We start from the raw sequence: 18221 nt of genomic DNA on the forward strand, positions 1-18221 counted from the left end.
CGTCATCAGGATTAATAGAATTAAGGGTGTTTACCTAAACTTTGCCATTTAATTTTGCCAAATGAATAAAATATATAATAATTTATCCGCACACATGACACCTTCTATTAGAAAAGTAATATTTCAAAAGAAATTTACAAATACAATCAGAACGTTAGACGACAAAACACAAACATGATATTTATTAAGCTTATTTGAATAAGTGGCGACTATAGGTCGGTCGCCTTTTCATTGTATGATGTTGAAAACTCAAATGAACTTAAAGTCGTTTAAAAAAAATACATAATTCCCACAGTCTGTAGTCTAACGTCTTAATTGTAATTGTTACCAAAAGATATTTCACTAAGATAATAGACAAATGTATGTTGTATATGTTTTACGTCATATTACTGGCAAATTGTGTCCATAATTTATATAAAACACTAGACCAAATACATTTTACAACTATTTTTATTGGCTTGGTTTGGCACGAAACTTAGCAAAAGGAATCGTTGAAATAAAATCACGCATATTGTAAGAATAGCGTGACCTTTAAAATCAAAACAACCATCATAATACCTTGTATCTCTAGTGAAAGTACAAATTTCTTTTAAGAACACTTTTACAAGTTTAAGCATTAATTAACACAAATAGATTTTGTGGTAGAGATTAGAATAAAAACAAAATTAAAATACATTCAATAAATCATGGTATCACCAGTTTTTACTGCTAGAAAACCAAAAAAAAGCTTTTGATTGAATTGTTTAAAGTACAAATAAGTGTAATCATCATCAGATACTTCATATATGCATGCAAGTGTTATGTAAAAAAAAGCTTTGTTTTCATTACATTGTAAAAGCTTTCTTTCTTAACACATCAGACTTCGTATATCTTAGTATTAAAATGGTATATAGAAAAAGAAACGTTAAAAATAAAAACCAGTTTGTTTTTTTTTTGGGGAATCACTAATAACCAAAACAAACATATAAAAGATACATACAACTTTATTGTCTTCCATGCAACTCAACACTTTTATATGCATTTTAGCATAAATACATAATTTCTATGTAGATATGAGTTTAAACTTAAACCTGTTTAGGGTTATATGAAGTTATTTTTATGACAACATTTTGATCACTTTTAAAGAGTATTTTAAAGTTGTATGATATTTACAGTTCTAAGAAAATGAGAACTGTCATTGGATGGAAAAGTCGACTTAAAACATGGAATTTAATATAAACTTTTCACCATAGCTTTTAAAATTAATAAAAAACCATAAATCTAATATTAACATCTTATTCTTTTTTATAAACTCGTTTTTCAAAACTTTCTTCACATTTATTTTTAGATTATTTTTAATAAAAATAGATATTAGGTAATTTAAATCATCTTATACTTGTACTGAAAACAAAATTTGTTTTAAATAAAACCTGGGACTAAATTGCGGGATTCTGCAAACATATACCAAATGAAATCAATATAGAATTTAAAAGTTTTCGATCGTATGACGCAATTTTTTTATACCCTCCACCACCATCAGTGGTGATAGAGGGTATATTTAACTTTGTCATTCCGTGTGTAACACCAAGAAATATTCATCTGAGACCCAACAAAGTATATATATTCTGGGTCCTTATCAAATTCTGAGTCGATTTAGCTATGTCCGTCTGTCTGTGTAAAACTCGCTCACGATAAAACGAAGCAATGGAGTTTAACCAAATTCACCCAAAATGTTCTTCATTTTCCTAAGTTGTTTGGTATTGAGAATGGGCAAAATCGGTTCACACCGGGAAAAGTTATGAATCAAAATTTAAAATAACCTCGGAAAAAAATAAGCATTTTTTACACATTCTGATGTAATTTTCTCGCAAACTATGCAAGATAATTCCATGGAAATCATCATACATTCGTTTCTGCACAAGATCTTGATCCCTGCTGAAAATTACTAGAATCGGTCCACAATTTCATATACCTCCCATACAAAAGTACATATTCCCGGAAAATGTTTTTTTTTGTTAATAACTTCCGTCACAATGTCGATATCTTCACAAAATTTTACAAATTGAAATCTTATGTCAATAGAATTCTTTCTGGATCGGCCCAAAATTGGACATAGCTCCCATACAAGGTCCCCTCCCGAAAATCTCTTAAACGCGCATAATTCATTACTAAATTAAGATATCCATATAAAATCTGGTATAAGTATTGCCCATATGCATAGAAATATTACCGTGAAAATTTTTTCCGATCGGTTCATAATTGGTCATAGCTCCCATACAAGGTCCCCTCCCGAAAATCACTTAAACGCGCATAACTCATTACTAAATTAAGATATCCATATAAAATTTGGCACAAGTATTACTCATAAGCATAGAAATATTACTGTGTAAGTTTTTTCCGATCGGTCCATAATTGGTCATAGCTCTCATACAAGGTCCCCTCCCGATAATCGCTTAAACGCGCATAACTCATTACTAAATTATGATATCCATATAAAATTTGGCACAAGTATTACTCATATGCACAGAAATATTACTGTGAAAGTTTTTTCCGATCGGCCCATAATTGGTCATAGCTCCCATACAAGGTCCCCTCCCGAAAATCTCTTAAACGCGCATAATTCATTACTAAATTAAGATATCCATATAAAATTTGGTATAAGTATTGCCCATATGCATAGAAATATTACTGTGAAAATTTTTTCCGATCGGTTCATAATTGGTCATAGCTCCCATACAAGGTCCCCTCCCGAAAATCTCTTAAACGAGCATAACTCATTACTAAATTAAGATATCCATATAAAATTTGGTACAAGCATAGCTTATATACACGGAAATATTACTGAGAAAATTTTTTCCGATCGGTCCATAACTTGTCATAGTTCCCATACAAGGTCCCCTCCCGAAAATCACTTAAACGCACATAACTCATTACTAAATTAAGATTTGGTACAAGTATTGCTTATATGCACAGAAATATTACTATAAAATGGTTTTACGATCGGTCCATAACTGGTCATAGCTCCCATACAAGGTCCTCTCCCGAAAATCACTTAAACGCACATAACTTTATATACATAATTGGTCATAGCTCCCATACAAGGTCCTTTTACGAAAATCTCTTAAACGCACATTACTCATTACCAAATAAAGCTATTGATACTAAATTCGGCACAAAAATTAGTTTTGTATACAAAAATTCTATTTCAAGATTTTTTCACGATCGGTTCATAACATGGGTGCGCTCGGTCCCATACTAGGTTCCCTTCAGAAAATCACTTAAACACACATTACTTATTACTAAATTACGATATAGATACAAAATTAGACTGAAATATAGCTTTTATGTACAGAAATTTAGCTTAAAGAATTTTTTACGATCGGTCTATATTTGGTCATATCTCCCATGCTAGGTCCTTCCCCTAAAAGAGCTTTAACCGTATATAACTAGTTGCATTATCAATTTTGTGTAGAACAAATGTATTTTGAAAATCCTTAAATCTTTCACACACATGCATACATGCAAATACTAAATATAACTAAGCGTTATTAAAATATAAAGGAAATGGAGTTTGTAATGTTCAATAAATCAAAAAATGGAATTGTAATAGATTTAAGCTGTAAATCTTGGGATTTTTTTATTTAAGACATGAGAAAACTTATTTCTACAAATATTTCATCAATTAGAAAAGTATTAATATAAAAGTAGCTGGTGGAGGGTATTTAAGATTCGGCTCAGCCGAATATAGCACTCTAACTTGTTTAGTTTCATTTGCTCTAAAGAAATGTTTACATTCGGATACTGTAAGTTCATGCAAAAGATTTCCTCACGAATATGAACGATTTTATGAATCGTGTCTTCCTAATCATTGTCAGTGATATATCTTTGAAATCGTTCAGATCGTGAAAGAAAATTTGTAGATAAGTGACCAAAGTATTATTTTCTAAAGGATTGAGCAGCGCTGAATTCGAAGCTATCAATCACATTAGTTTTTCGAGATGTCGTCTCATCTTAAAGACCAATTTGTTTAAAATAATCTCTGTTTTATCGTCTTCCATTAGATATCTGGGTTTCGACTTTAGAGCATTAAAAGAAATTAATCTAACGACTGCCAAACCATCCGACGCAACGAGGGCTGAAATAAGAAAGAGAAGCCTCCTCAGAATGAGCAAGTGTGAGGTTAGTTTGGTGGTACGTATTCTGAGTGAACACATAGGATTAAAGGCTCAACTTTACAAAACTGAACGTGCGGATTCTGACGAATGTAGAGCATGTAGAGAAGAGATCTGGTACCACGGGAACCTGTAGCCCGCAGAGCATAATTTCGGACTAAATATTTTCCCTATTATGGAGGAGGTGACTTCGGGCACGTGGTGCCAGTGGTTTAAACATATATTCGCGAGAAGAGAATGTAGGTTAAAAGACTGATGCACGGTGAAATCTATAATACGGGATATGTTCGGTGCTTTTGCCGAAGTCAACAGATACCCCACAGAGGAGTGACTGTGAGACTAAGCGTTGGAAATGAGTTGGTGTATATGATACAGGATGAATGTAGGGGTATACTGATCTTGCCCGCCCGTACACCTAGTCTGCCGGGACTATAAACTTGTGGTGATCAAATGTATCCTCAGCTTTTCCTTGGAATGTAGAGGTATAATGATCTTGTTGTTGTGGGTTGAATGGTGACAGATGAAAGGTATCTTATATAAGTGATACCATTGAATTTTCCTTCCTTGTCCAGATATGTTCAAGGTTTACTCTGTTCATACCAGATTTACCACAGTGTGTTCTCTGTGAGTAAGAACAAAGTCCTCATCTTATTTGATGGATTCGTGTTTCGGTCTACCGAATAATTCTCTAGGTGCTCACCCAGTGGTACCGCCGTGAAATAAGGCCAACACGACAGGTGTTCACGTAAAGCACTACGACATCTTGACCCTTTAAGTATTACAATAGTCATAGGATTTTGGTACGGTCTATTTATATAGAACATCGTTAAGCCCCCTTCACACGAGCACACAAGTAATATGATCTGTCAAAATTTTGTGTAGAAGAGAACGGATGGGATCGTCTAAACGCAATATGTAATGAAACCATAACACACTGAGAGAAAATACGGATGGAAAATTTGACAGTCGTATGGCTCTCTTCATTTTTTGAAATGATTCAAAAAACAAGCAAGTCGCATTAGATCAGGGATGTATTTTTATGTAAACACATACAAAAAAGTGAAACAGCTGTTCCTTCTTACTTTGTTATTGTTTTATACCAATCGTGTAAACACAAAAAATATAAATCATACGACTTTTATTCTCTTTTTTGTCATACGGATGGAATTTCATTTTACTTTTTCATTAGACTTGTCGTACGTAAAGTGTGACCGTGTGAAGGGCCCTTTAGTAGTTAGTAATAGCCTCTTAAATTTTCGTTTCACTCTATGTGTTAAGTCTTTGTGGACAGGTGCACACCTTATGCTCCTGGGCTCCTGTTAGATATGCTATGATTTGTTTCACTAACATGATTTATAAAGAAAATTTGCCAAAATTAGTGCTTTAAACATTAACAAATTTATTTTGATTGCATTATTTAATCGACATTGCATGTGAAATACCAGAACTTACTTTTTTAACAGAAAACGACCTACATTTGAGTATAAACCACCTAATTGCTTACAACCCCCTAAATTACACTGTGTGACAGAATATACTTTCTAAATATGTAGTAGAAGGGTTATCTACTCAACTAGATCTACAAATTGCACTAGGTCACGAGGAAAGTATTTTCACTTTTTGTAATTTTGTCACACTGTGTAATTAAATGTTACACATAAAAATTACACTAAAATTAAAATAAGACAAGATTTACATGATAAATAAGCATTATTTTTTTCAACAGTGTTAAAACATTTCCCCTCTTTTTTAGTTCGCCACTATCATAAGTAAATTCGCCGTTACAATAAGTTCAAAAACTTTTTTCAATTTTTTCTTTAGCTTGTGTGTGCACATGCTAACTCGCTAGCTATGGATACATGGAAACACAAGCAACACAAGCTAGTCTCCACAATAATATTAATTCCACTACTAGTTGGATTTCGTTTAGGTTTGGGGTTTGGTCGTTTCAATACTCATGTTTACAAGTTAGTAACATTTGGACTGTGTTTAGGTAAGGTACGAGTTAAAAACGTTAAAAACACAAACGGGCGGTTGTTACAAAACATACGAGTGATTAAACTTTAGAAAAAGAGTAATTCTCATAAAGTTTAGGTAACGCTTAGTTGCTCTCATTCTCGCTCTCTTGGGGGAAATATGGCTTAAAGTAATGAGAGCGTAATGATATTGCAACGAATTTTAAACTCCCGCTTGATAAACACGCGAGTAGTATTCAACAGTTTATTGTTTATTTGAAATAGTGTGTGTGTGTGTGTGTGTGTATGTGTATTTCTGTTATCTCCAACTTTAAAAGCCAAGATTCTTAATTAATGAGTGTCGTCGTTTTTTCGAAATTTGAGGTGTATATTTTAAAACCAAACCCTGAATCAGTATGAGTTTTTCCCTCAATGCGAATACAATCGAAAGTTTTCATTCAGTAAAAGAAAAATTCAGTTATAAAGTAATTTTTGCAGTGTTTTAACCAAAAGAAAAAGTAATATATAAAAGAAAAACAAAAAGAAAATCAATATATATAATTATAATAAACCAAAAGTATGGTAGAATTTATGTTTAACAATTTCTAGTGCTTATTGTTGCTACCTTGGTGATTAAAATTCGTTCGTTTTAAACAAATTACTACCTATAGTGTCCATAACAAAAACTTTGCTGGAATAACAAAAAAAAAAAAAATTAAACAACTTTTCAGTTAAAAAACCACTTTTCGTTTAAAGACGATGACGTATCTATATAAAATGTTGTATTGTTGTATGTATGTATGTCGGTGTTGTTTAGACTCTTTCTTTTAACTGTTTTTCGTCGTGTGCTTGTTTGTTATACTCGTCGTCGTTATTGTTGGTATCGTAAGAATAACAACCACAAAAAAAAACAACGTTTGTGTACAAAAAAAAAAGTCTGTTTTGAAAAAGTTCCAATCATCTATCCATCCACTAAGACTTAATAAGTGGTGGAGAATTTTATTGTATTGTTTGTTGTATTTGACATTGTTATTATAATTGTGTAATATTATTTATATTTTTTTGTTGTTGTTTAGCTTTAAGTTATCTTGGCTCTCTCTTTATTTTGCTGCTCTTTTTTTCTCTCGCTAAATTCAATGCTCCCTCACATTTATTCTCTGGTTTTAAAAACACGACTTGGTCAAGTCAAGCTTTTATGTCTTTTTGGGAGTGGTCCCCCAAAAAATAAGTCATTTTCTCAATCATACTTATAAATTAAACAAAATAATTTTTGTTAAATAAAAAAATTACAACTAAAAGTTAAAGTAAACACCTGCATTTACTGTAAAGTTTATTTCTTTTATTTAATTATATAATTATAAATTCAACAACAATCGTCTTTTTGTTCGTAAAAGAATTTGTGAAACTCGTGATAATTTTTTGTAAAATATATTTAATAGTTTTGAAATTTACTTTAAATTATTTGGCATTTTTGCTTCCATTAGTTTATAATTGTTAAAAGTTTTCTTATAGTAGGTCCAAGTCAGCGAAGTATTTGACAAAGTTTCAGATCTTTTGTATTTCATATATCATATACCTATATGAATATTGAAAATTCTTAAACTAATTATAAAAATTACGTGTTTTCTTTTGTTTATTTAGAATGACTTTAAAACAAAGCTTAAAAACAATAAATTCAATTCAAAATTTATTTTTTAATTCGTCTTAAAATTTTCGATTGTTCCATGTTCTATGTATGTATTTCAAAAGCTTAATTGTTTGATTTTGCATTCCATTGAATTCTTAAGTGAATTTAATCATATTCTGGAACCTTATTAGATTCTAAGACGATCAATCGGTCTGTCTATCTGATGATCCAACGATCTCTTGACGGAGAATACGCAAATATTCTCTACTGATGACGTTTGATATCAAAATGGACCCCCATAAAAGGTTTCTTTTACAAAATGACTTTAGGTGAGGTTAGGTTAGCATGTCCTCGCGATGTCTTCACAGGGTCCAGTAAATTGATCCCTTTGTGATACATGAAACGAGAGAAAACGGTCAGCATATTAGTACACTTCTACATAAGTACTCTGGTTTCCTAAACCAAAGCTGTTTGTCTATCTTTCGGATATCAGCCACCGTTAAGTCATGCAGACTCATTCTATGATCTGCTAGGGCAGGGCAATGACCGAGGAAGTGAGTTATACTATCTTCTTTCTCTTCATTCTGGCAGCTCCTGCAGAAGTTTTTTATGAGCAAATATATTTCTGTACTAAATTTCATAATGATCGGTCCATAATTGATCTTCTTCGCATACCTATAACTTTTCTTATATAAAATCACTCATTGTCAATAATTCGCTTTTCAAGGTACTAAGAGAAATTCAAAATGAACAAAATGTTATATATATTATCTACATCGAATTTTCGAAAAAGCTCAGCGTTTGATAATTCTTTAAAAGATAATTGTTGCGAAGCTTACAAATACCTTGACTATATGGGAACTAGACTTCGAAATGATGCAAGTAAATCCAATCATTATTATGGGTAGTACCCTCGCCACATAGGAAAGCAAAAGCTTTCGGCAAAAATCAAAGCATAATGCAAGTTCGGATCTTAACATAAATAAGCCTTCTGGGCCAACTTGATCTAGGTATTTCTAAGGCCTCGATAGGAATTCTCTCATCACTATCACTAAACAAGTTCAATATCAATTCTAACTGAATTATTTGTAATTAATTCCCACTTTTCAGAAAGCGATTAACTGTTTTCGCAGTAATGATGCTGAATAGTGTGTATCTCGATTTAACTGTTGCAAGCTTCCTCAGTGAACGCTCTATACTTGTTATTATAGATTGGATCTCATCCCTACAAAAATTGAAACTACTCCGCACACGCGTATAAAGAGTACTCTTCAAAGGACTGGTACTGGTCCAAAACTATGCCAAATATATGGGAACAACAAAGGACTAACCAGGTCCAAATCTAATCCAAATATAAGGGAAAAACAAAGGACTAGAACTGGTCCAAAACTAATCCAAATATATGGGAAAAACATACTCCATTTAACATTGTCAGGCCCTAGGTGAAGACCACGTATTCCATCCAAACATTACATCAGAATAATCTCAAAACTACACCCTTGCTCAAATTCTGGGAGTACCATGTTGTTTTCCAAAAAAAAGCCTGTATTACATATGACTAATAAACGGATCATGTACTCCAATAATGTTTACAAGGGAGCAGTTTTGGGATTACCTAAATGGATCATATAACCCAATAACTTTTGCATTAAAGAAGTTCAAGATCCATTCTACTTTACCGCAAGGTTTTGATTTCTATTGCACCGTACTGTCGATCATTAATACTCACCGTTATCCAAGACTAATCAAAATATATGGGAAAAACAAAGGACTAGAACTGGTCCAAAACGAATCCAAATATATGGAAAATACATACTCCATTTAACATTGTCAGGCCCTAGGTGAAGACCACCTATTCCATCCATACATTACATCAGAGCAATCTCAAAACTACGCCCTTGCTCTAATTCTGGGAGTACATGATCCGTACCATGTTGTTTTCCAACAAAAAATATGAGCTAAGCCTGTATTACATATGACTAATAAACGGATCATGTACTCCAATAATGTTTACAAGGGAGCAGTTTTGGGATTACCTAAATAGATCATATAACCCAATAACTTCTGCATTAAAGAAGTTCAAGATCCATTCTATTTTACCACAAGGCTTTAATTTCTATTGCACCGTACTGTCGATCATTAATACTCACCGTTATTAATAAATACAAGTTAAATTTTAGTCGCAATCTTTCAAAGACATTGCCATTTATAAAATTGTTGTTACATATATTTTTTTTACGTAAATTTCGGTTAACGAAACCGAAAAAAATCACAGACAAATATCGAAACCATAATGTGTTTCGTTCAATTTGTGTACTCGATCACGAATATTGGTGACACTACTAATTAACGCAAAACTCTTTTAATTCTTAAAAATCCTAAACCGTGGAATGTGATTAGCTTTATTATTCAACCTATTGCCATTATCGATGGTATATTTCGTCTAGAACCCAAGAAATGTGCAACAAAACTTCCTGTAGAAGTCTTGCTGTCAGTGTCAATGCAAATATTGGTCCTACACCCACCTTTAAGTATACCGATCGACTCAGAATCACATTTTGAGTCGATTAAGACATGTCCGTCCGTCCGTCTGTCCGGCTGGCTGTCCATGTAAACCTTGTGCGCAAGATACAGGCCGCAATTTTCAAGATAATTTAATGAAATTTGGACCAAGCATGTTTTTTGGCACAAGGACGAAGCCTATGGTTGAAATCGGTCCATTATTTCACCTAGCCCCCATACAACCGTACCTCCCGATTTGGGCTTTTTATGCTATAATTTCGTCAAATATACTATTATCTCTCTATAAATTGGCACAAATAAGTTTTATATAAGTATAAATGACACTGCAGATTTTCGTAATGATCGCCCCTTATTTAACCCTAGCCCCCATACAAATCCCCCTTCAAAAAATGTCTTAAACGTCTAAAATTAACTTGTAACCATTTGTATCGCAATGAAACTCAACATAATTAACTATTATTTAAAAATATAGCCTTTTCCCAAATTTAATGAGGATCGGCCCATGTTTGACTTATACTCCTATATAAAGCCTCATTTAGAAAATTTGGTTTTTAGCAATAAATTGCTTAAATACTTTGGAATTAAGGTAAAATTCAACATAAAAGTTTCTTTGTGAAAAATAAAAATTTTTAAAATATATTCATGGTGTAGGGTGTTATATGGTCGGCCATGCCCGACTATACTTTTCTACTTGTTTTTACGATACCTCTGAACCTAGCTTTAATACCCTAATTTGTTTATTATTTTCTTTGGAATTCGCCACACATCTGTTTTGGTTTTTATTCTCTCTCTCTCTTAACTTATATTTCCCACCCCACTACATGTTTTAAATGCCATATTAAATGTTGATATTTAGCCATAAATTTATTATAATACTTTGCCATATTAACAATATAAAAACATAATTTGTTTTTTTTTACACACTCGCACCTTAACGGCCACTATGAAAAGAGGTTAAAGCCCTTTTTGGCTTTTATTTTTTGTTGTTATTGTATGCAGTAGTTTTGAATTTAATATTTGCAAATATAAATTTTATTTGCAGTAACAAAAAAGTAAATTGTTTTGGTGGGGCTTCACTTAACTATTGTTATTATTTGTTGTTGTAGTTGGTATTGTGTTATTTATCTTTAAGATTGTACTTTTATTCAGTTACTTACTATATACATACTACAAGTGTAATTTATATGAGAAAACTGTAAAAAGAAAAATTAACACAATACGACGACTGACTTTCTTTCTTTAGGGAAAATTTTTAATATAATGAATTCTTTAGTTAAGTTATTTGGTATCATTCATCTATCATTCGATGGTGTGGTGATAGTATATGTTCATAATTATATTTGGGAAATTTAATAAAAAACGAATGTACCCGGGTTGCTTCGCTACCGAAAATCAATAAAAACATATGTTTTTGTTCTTTTAGGCAAATTTTTCAACTTTTTTAGTGAAAAAGGTAAGAAAGTGTTCCTTCGTATAGATTGTCACACTATAAGGAAACTAAATTTCCCGTTTTTCTCTATTTAAGTACTTTTCTACTCCCCCCCCTTGAATAGCGTTGTGGGAGCCCATGCTTTTTATGGACCAGCACTCAGGGTTTGATACCTACTCATGCAGTGCATTATGTAGGAACAAGGAAAATTGGTTATGGGAGGGAGGACAGAGGAAGATAGGTCAACATATGAACAGTGCAGCTAAAAAACGAGATCTGTAATGCGTTGTGAGATCCAATGAATCAATGGATCGATGTGTTCTTGGAAGAAGGGAGTTGAGTACAAATAACTCCGCGGGAACTAGTTCCCTAATTTCACAGGAACATATGCCATTATAATAACTATAGAACAGAATATCTACTACTGTCTCCGATAGGTAGTTTCGTCCTCTGTTGAAAGCGGTAAAATAGTTCCAAAATAGACTTTTAAAGCGCCGGTCTATACGTGAGAATTGTATCCCTTTTTTGATGGAATATATGTGATGTAAATAGAAGAGAAGATCAGATCACAATGAAGTATTTCTTAGATCGATTTAAAAAACCCAGGCACTTTAGCGCTTCTTTCGACACATGAAATATGCTTTAAGACCAGTGGATATCTCAATGAATTCTCCTGCTCAGAACATCAAGAACCTCTGATTCCTTAATATTAACACCACCCATAGATATAGAAAGAGCAACATGATCTGTTGTGGGTTTATACGCTTAAATATAACACGGTCGTTTACAAGACCCCATTCAGAGATTGTTGTTAGATCTGGAGTATCTAGGCGAATTATTCCTTATCCAATTTCCAAAAGGCTTGGCCTATAATTGAATGAATATACATATATGGCAAATGTTGCTGTCATCTACAAAAGAGTATAGATAGGGTTGGTTGGAAGTTATTTAGAAAAATGGGAAATAGAGTAGGTGAAAGAACGGAACCTAACGATATCGCTGAATTTAACTTGAACTTGTCTAATGAGATCCTATTTATAACAACTCGTATAGAGCGAGCCCTAAGAAAGCAATTAGTTTAGATAATAGTGGACCATGCTATAGCCTATCAAACGCCTTTGAAATATCTAGAGCCACTACTAGAGACCTACTACTACTAGTGGAGTGACCTATACGTTGGTCTCTGAATACTTAACTATGGAATTTGCAGAACAGTTTGCTATTGGGTGATAATTTTCAGGGTTATTGGCCTCTCTCTTTTTAGGAATTGGCGTTATACATATAAGCAATCTTTATAGATTGCTGAAAAGATTAAAAGAGCACTGCTTCAAGACCAATGCCGGAATGCTAGTGGTAGATTACTTTTCGGCGAGCATAAGCTAAAAGTTTAGCTTTATCAATCGGGTCGGTGAATGTTAGCTCAAACCCAAAAAAGAGTCGGAATCCTAAAAATCATATATTAACGATAATATGGTAATATAATTCAAAATTTCGAGAGGAGCAATATTTCAAATTAACTAATATCTGGTGTAGAGTGACATATGATCGATCACACCTGACTATATTTTCGTACAAGCTTCTCTTCTTTAATTCCTTCAATTTGAATAAATTTATTCGAAATGTAATTTTACGCACTTAAAGCACAATTTATTTTCTTAAAAACATTATAATTTTTTATAATAAAAATTATACTTTCAATGCTTTTTTAAATGAAAATGCAAAAAAAAACAAGTAAAAAATTATAGTCGGGCGTGGCCGACCATATGATACCCTACACCAGTTATGAATATTAAATGTAATTTATTTTTCATAATAAAGCATTTATCTTCAATATTCCCTTGTTCCGATACATTTAAGCAATTTATGGATGAAAAACTAATTTTCTGAAAGAGGCTTTATATGGGGGCTAGGGGCAAATATGGACCAAGCCCGATAAAATTTTGTGAATATATTTATATTGACATAATATTTTATTGTGCTGAATTTCATCGCGATATTTGTGTTTATAAGTTAATTTGGGACATTCAAGTAACTTTCTGAAGGGGACTTTGTATGGGAGCTAGGGTCAAATGTGGCCCGATCTTTATGAAATTTGGCAGGGTCATCAAGACTTCTATAAAATTTAGTTGTGCCGTATTTTATCGATATATCTGTATATTTAACATAATTATGAGCTCAGAAGCCCTTTTCGGGGGGTTCTGTTGTATGGGGGCTAGGTGAAATAATGGACCGATTTTAACCATTTTCAATAGGCTTCGTCCTTGGGTCAAATAAAACGTGCGTGCCAAATTTCATCCAATTATCTTGAAAATTGCGACCTGTACCTTGCGCACAAGGTTTACATGGACAGCCAGCCAGCCAGACGGACGGACGGACATAGCTTAATCGACTCAGAAAACGATTCTAAGCCGATTGGTATACTTTAAGGTTGGTCTAGGACGAATATTTTTGTATGTTACAAACATCAGCACAAATCCAATATACCCTCCCCACTAAAGTGGTGTAGGGTATAAACATGAAAGAAAAAAAAATTGATGTATTTTAATTGAAAATTATCTTCTCATGCATGATGGGAGCAGCACGTATGGAATGTTTAAGGTTTAAATCTTCTGAGCCAGTATATGTAAGCCGGTATAAACTTGAATTTTCCAAATAAAAAAAAACAAAAACATGATGAACAAGCGAGCGATTGAACGACTAACTGAATGAATGAATGAATCATAGAAAGTAATTGTATGGCATTCCATATATAAAAACAACTAAAATACAATTGTTGCGAGTACATTACGTGATGATCATAATGATCATTTAATAGCATTAATGACGTTTACATAAAAAGAGCAACAGCAAGCATAAAGAAAACAATTGTCGATATTCATTTGGTATAAAATGAAAGTTTAAAGAAAAGTGAATTAAAATTGTTGGAGATAAATTGAAATTGTTTTTTTTTTCTTATTTTCCAAATAGTTAAGGTAGGAAATGGCTGTCATAGTAAATCTAAAAACTAAAATAATATAAAAAAATTTTAAATTAATTAATTGTTATTTTCTATAAATGTAGTTCAAGTTTAACTTAATAAAAACAAACTGTAACTGTAACGAAAATGTTCATAGACAAAACTCTTGACCTAACCTTCACAGTAGACAACAAAAAATGTTCAACTGAATTATAGCTATTAAACATTTTTTTGGGAACTTATTTAAATAAACGAAACTTTTAATGTGAAAGATCATGTTAAGGTTAAATACCGCACTATATTATTAGTCAGCTCTATAAAAAATCTACATGAAAAACAATTCTCAATCTTTTGTTTGTCTTTAAGTACACATATAATACAATTGTATAGATTTCTCAAGTTTGTCATCTTGTTGTTTTGTTTCCCATTTGTATTCATGTTGTATGTATGTATCTTGACCTACGCAATGGCAATTAAATAAAATTCACTTAATTTAATTATTTCATTATTTAGTAATGTCTTAATGTTGTTGGTATTTTTCTCTTTGTTTCTTTTTTGTTCATTTGTAGTTAAATCCAAAAGAGCCCCAGCCAGTACCAGCTTTTTTGCCAGCACATTTAAATAATAAACCTATCTGTGACGATATAATACGCAAATTTTCACCCTCTAGACGTTTGGAATCGAGAGAATTAGCTAAACTTTTAGCACAACCACATTTTCGGGTAAGTGCGAAGAGATTGTTTCTATGAGATCATAGTGTTGGAATAGAATTATCAATTTAATATTTCTTTCTGCCTACATTTTATCTATCTATCTATCTATCTATCTATCTATCTATCTATCTATCTATCTATCTATCTATCTATCTATCTATCTATCTATCTATCTATCTATCTATCTATCTATCTATCTATCTATCTATCTATCTATCTATCTATCTATCTATCTATCTATCTATCTATCTATCTATCTATCTATCTATCTATCTATCTATCTATCTATCTATCTATCTATCTATCTATCTATCTATCTATCTATCTATCTATCTATCTATCTATCTATCTATCTATCTATCTATCTATCTATCTATCTATCTATCTATCTATCTATCTATCTATCTATCTATCTATCTATCTATCTATCTATCTATCTATCTATCTATCTATCTATCTATCTATCTATCTATCTATCTATCTATCTATCTATCTATCTATCTATCTATCTATCTATCTATCTATCTATCTATCTATCTATCTATCTATCTATCTATCTATCTATCTATCTATCTATCTATCTATCTATCTATCTATCTATCTATCTATCTATCTATCTATCTATCTATCTATCTATCTATCTATCTATCTATCTATCTATCTATCTATCTATCTATCTATCTATCTATCTATCTATCTATCTATCTATCTATCTATCTATCTATCTATCTATCTATCTATCTATCTATCTATCTATCTATCTATCTATCTATCTATCTATCTATCTATCTATCTATCTATCTATCTATCTATCTATCTATCTATCTATCTATCTATCTATCTATCTATCTATCTATCTATCTATCTATCTATCTATCTATCTATCTATCTATCTATCTATCTATCTATCTATCTATCTATCTATCTATCTATCTATCTATCTATCTATCTATCTATCTATCTATCTATCTATCTATCTATCTATCTATCTATCTATCTATCTATCTATCTATCTATCTATCTATCTATCTATCTATCTATCTATCTATCTATCTATCTATCTATCTATCTAATCTATCTATCTATCTATCTATCTATCTATAAACAATTAATAATATTTATATTCTTCTTACAGGCCCTCATTCGTGCCCATGATGAAATAGGTTATCTCTACGAAGCCCGTTTAAAAGCAGCCGGTGGTTCTCTCACAAAACTCGAAGCGATATCACAACGTAAAACTGGTGGCTATCTCTTTCCGACCGAACTGATAAACAATACAACGATGCCTGTGGAAACCATTAAAATGGTTGGATTGCGACGCATTCCAAATCAACCCTTAGGTTTAACCGTCGAAATTGACGAACACAAACAACTAGTAGTGGCACGTATAATGGCGGGTGGTGTAATCGATAACAAGGTTTACTAAATCCTGGCGATGTAATATTAGAAGTTAATGGAACTGCAGTACGTACCCCAGAGGATTTACAAGTTGAGGTGTCGCGTGCTAAGGAGAATTTAACATTAAAAATTGGTCCCAATATGGACGAGGAAATACGTTCCGCACGCTTAATAAGTGGCCAGGTAAAACAAAATGGTGTTGCTAAATTTGAGCCAGGCAAGAAAATGACGGTAAGTGGTGTTAGAGTTTGATGAGTTTTGATTGATTATTTTCTTTTTGTCAAGATCTATCTTATTTGGTGTATTTTGTTTAATTGGAATAAGATCTAAATGGAATTGGAAAAAAAAAACTTCCTCTGAGCAGGTTTTCCTTTATTAAAGTTCTAGCTTAAAAGCTTAAGAATCAGCTGATTATTTAAAATTTTGATCTTTAGATTAAAAATTATGCTGGATATTTGTTTTTTTCAGTTTTCATTTTCAAGAGTTTGTTGCTTATTTAATAGTTTGCATAATTTTCTAAATTGTAACTTTTTAACTAAATTATCGTTTTGAAAGCAGTCTACTTATTAAAAATTTACTACATAGGCAAATTTTCAAGTAGATAAATAGAATAACTTTTATCTATTCGCCTAACCGTTTGCTTATCTAAATGCATGTTTGAAACTTCTTTGATTTCTTTGATTTTTTAATTTACTTTTATTTTATATTGATTAATTATAAATTCTTTTATTGAAATGAAATTAATCAATTACTGTTAATAATTTGTCTAAAAATGAAGATCATTAAAGCAAAAACCAAATTGATAAGTAAGTAAAAATTGGGTATTGAAACAAAATTAAGAGTAAATTCTTGAAAATTAAAGTTTTTTATTAAACTATTTCAATTAAAATCGGTGTTGTATGGTCGTAAGTTTTGTTTTAAAAAAAAAAATTGTTTGAAACATTTTTATGACATACAACAATACGACATCGATTATGAATTGGATAATTATATTTAAATTTGAAAAAAATACTTGCTGAATTTTTATAAAATGTATTTTTTTTTGTTTTATATAGAGTTACATGCGTGCCTTATTTTCCTATAATCCTTCAGAGGACTCTTTACTGCCCTGCAAGGATATTGGTTTGTCTTTCAAATCCGGAGATATATTACAGGTAACTATACTTTCAAATAGTTTGTTGGTAGTTTTTTTATTTAATTTTCAAAACATTTTTAGATTATCAATGTAAAGGATCCCAACTGGTGGCAAGCTAAAAATATAACTGCTCAAAGTGAACAAATCGGTTTGATACCTTCACAAGAACTAGAAGAAAGACGCAAGGCTTTCGTAGCACCTGAAGCTGATTATGTGCACAAAATTGGTATTTGTGGTACAAGGGTAAGTTGAGCTAAATATGAAGATTTAACTTTGTTTACTAACTCAATGTTAATTGATTTACATCCTTTTCCAGATCTCAAAACGTAAACGT

The 18221-nt window shown here is 31.8% G+C and overlaps 1 protein-coding gene across 1 annotated transcript in view; it reads left to right on the plus strand.

Moving 5' to 3' along the window:
• The window catches only part of LOC119606444 (MAGUK p55 subfamily member 6), a 29515-nt gene that overhangs the window by 5954 nt on the left and 5340 nt on the right, over positions 1 to 18221 (plus strand). Inside the window, 6 exon segments of the mRNA XM_037959957.1 lie at positions 15211 to 15363; positions 16490 to 16763; positions 16766 to 16983; positions 17808 to 17906; positions 17969 to 18130; positions 18204 to 18221. The exon segment at positions 18204 to 18221 is cut by the window's right edge and continues 193 nt beyond it. Coding sequence (XP_037815885.1) covers positions 15211 to 15363; positions 16490 to 16763; positions 16766 to 16983; positions 17808 to 17906; positions 17969 to 18130; positions 18204 to 18221 — 924 coding nt within the window.

Source organism: Lucilia sericata, unplaced genomic scaffold (genome assembly GCF_015586225.1).
Source record: "Lucilia sericata isolate MDLA Ls3-8-SP2 unplaced genomic scaffold, ASM1558622v1 Contig000586F_arrow, whole genome shotgun sequence".
Taxonomy (NCBI): domain Eukaryota; kingdom Metazoa; phylum Arthropoda; class Insecta; order Diptera; family Calliphoridae; genus Lucilia; species Lucilia sericata.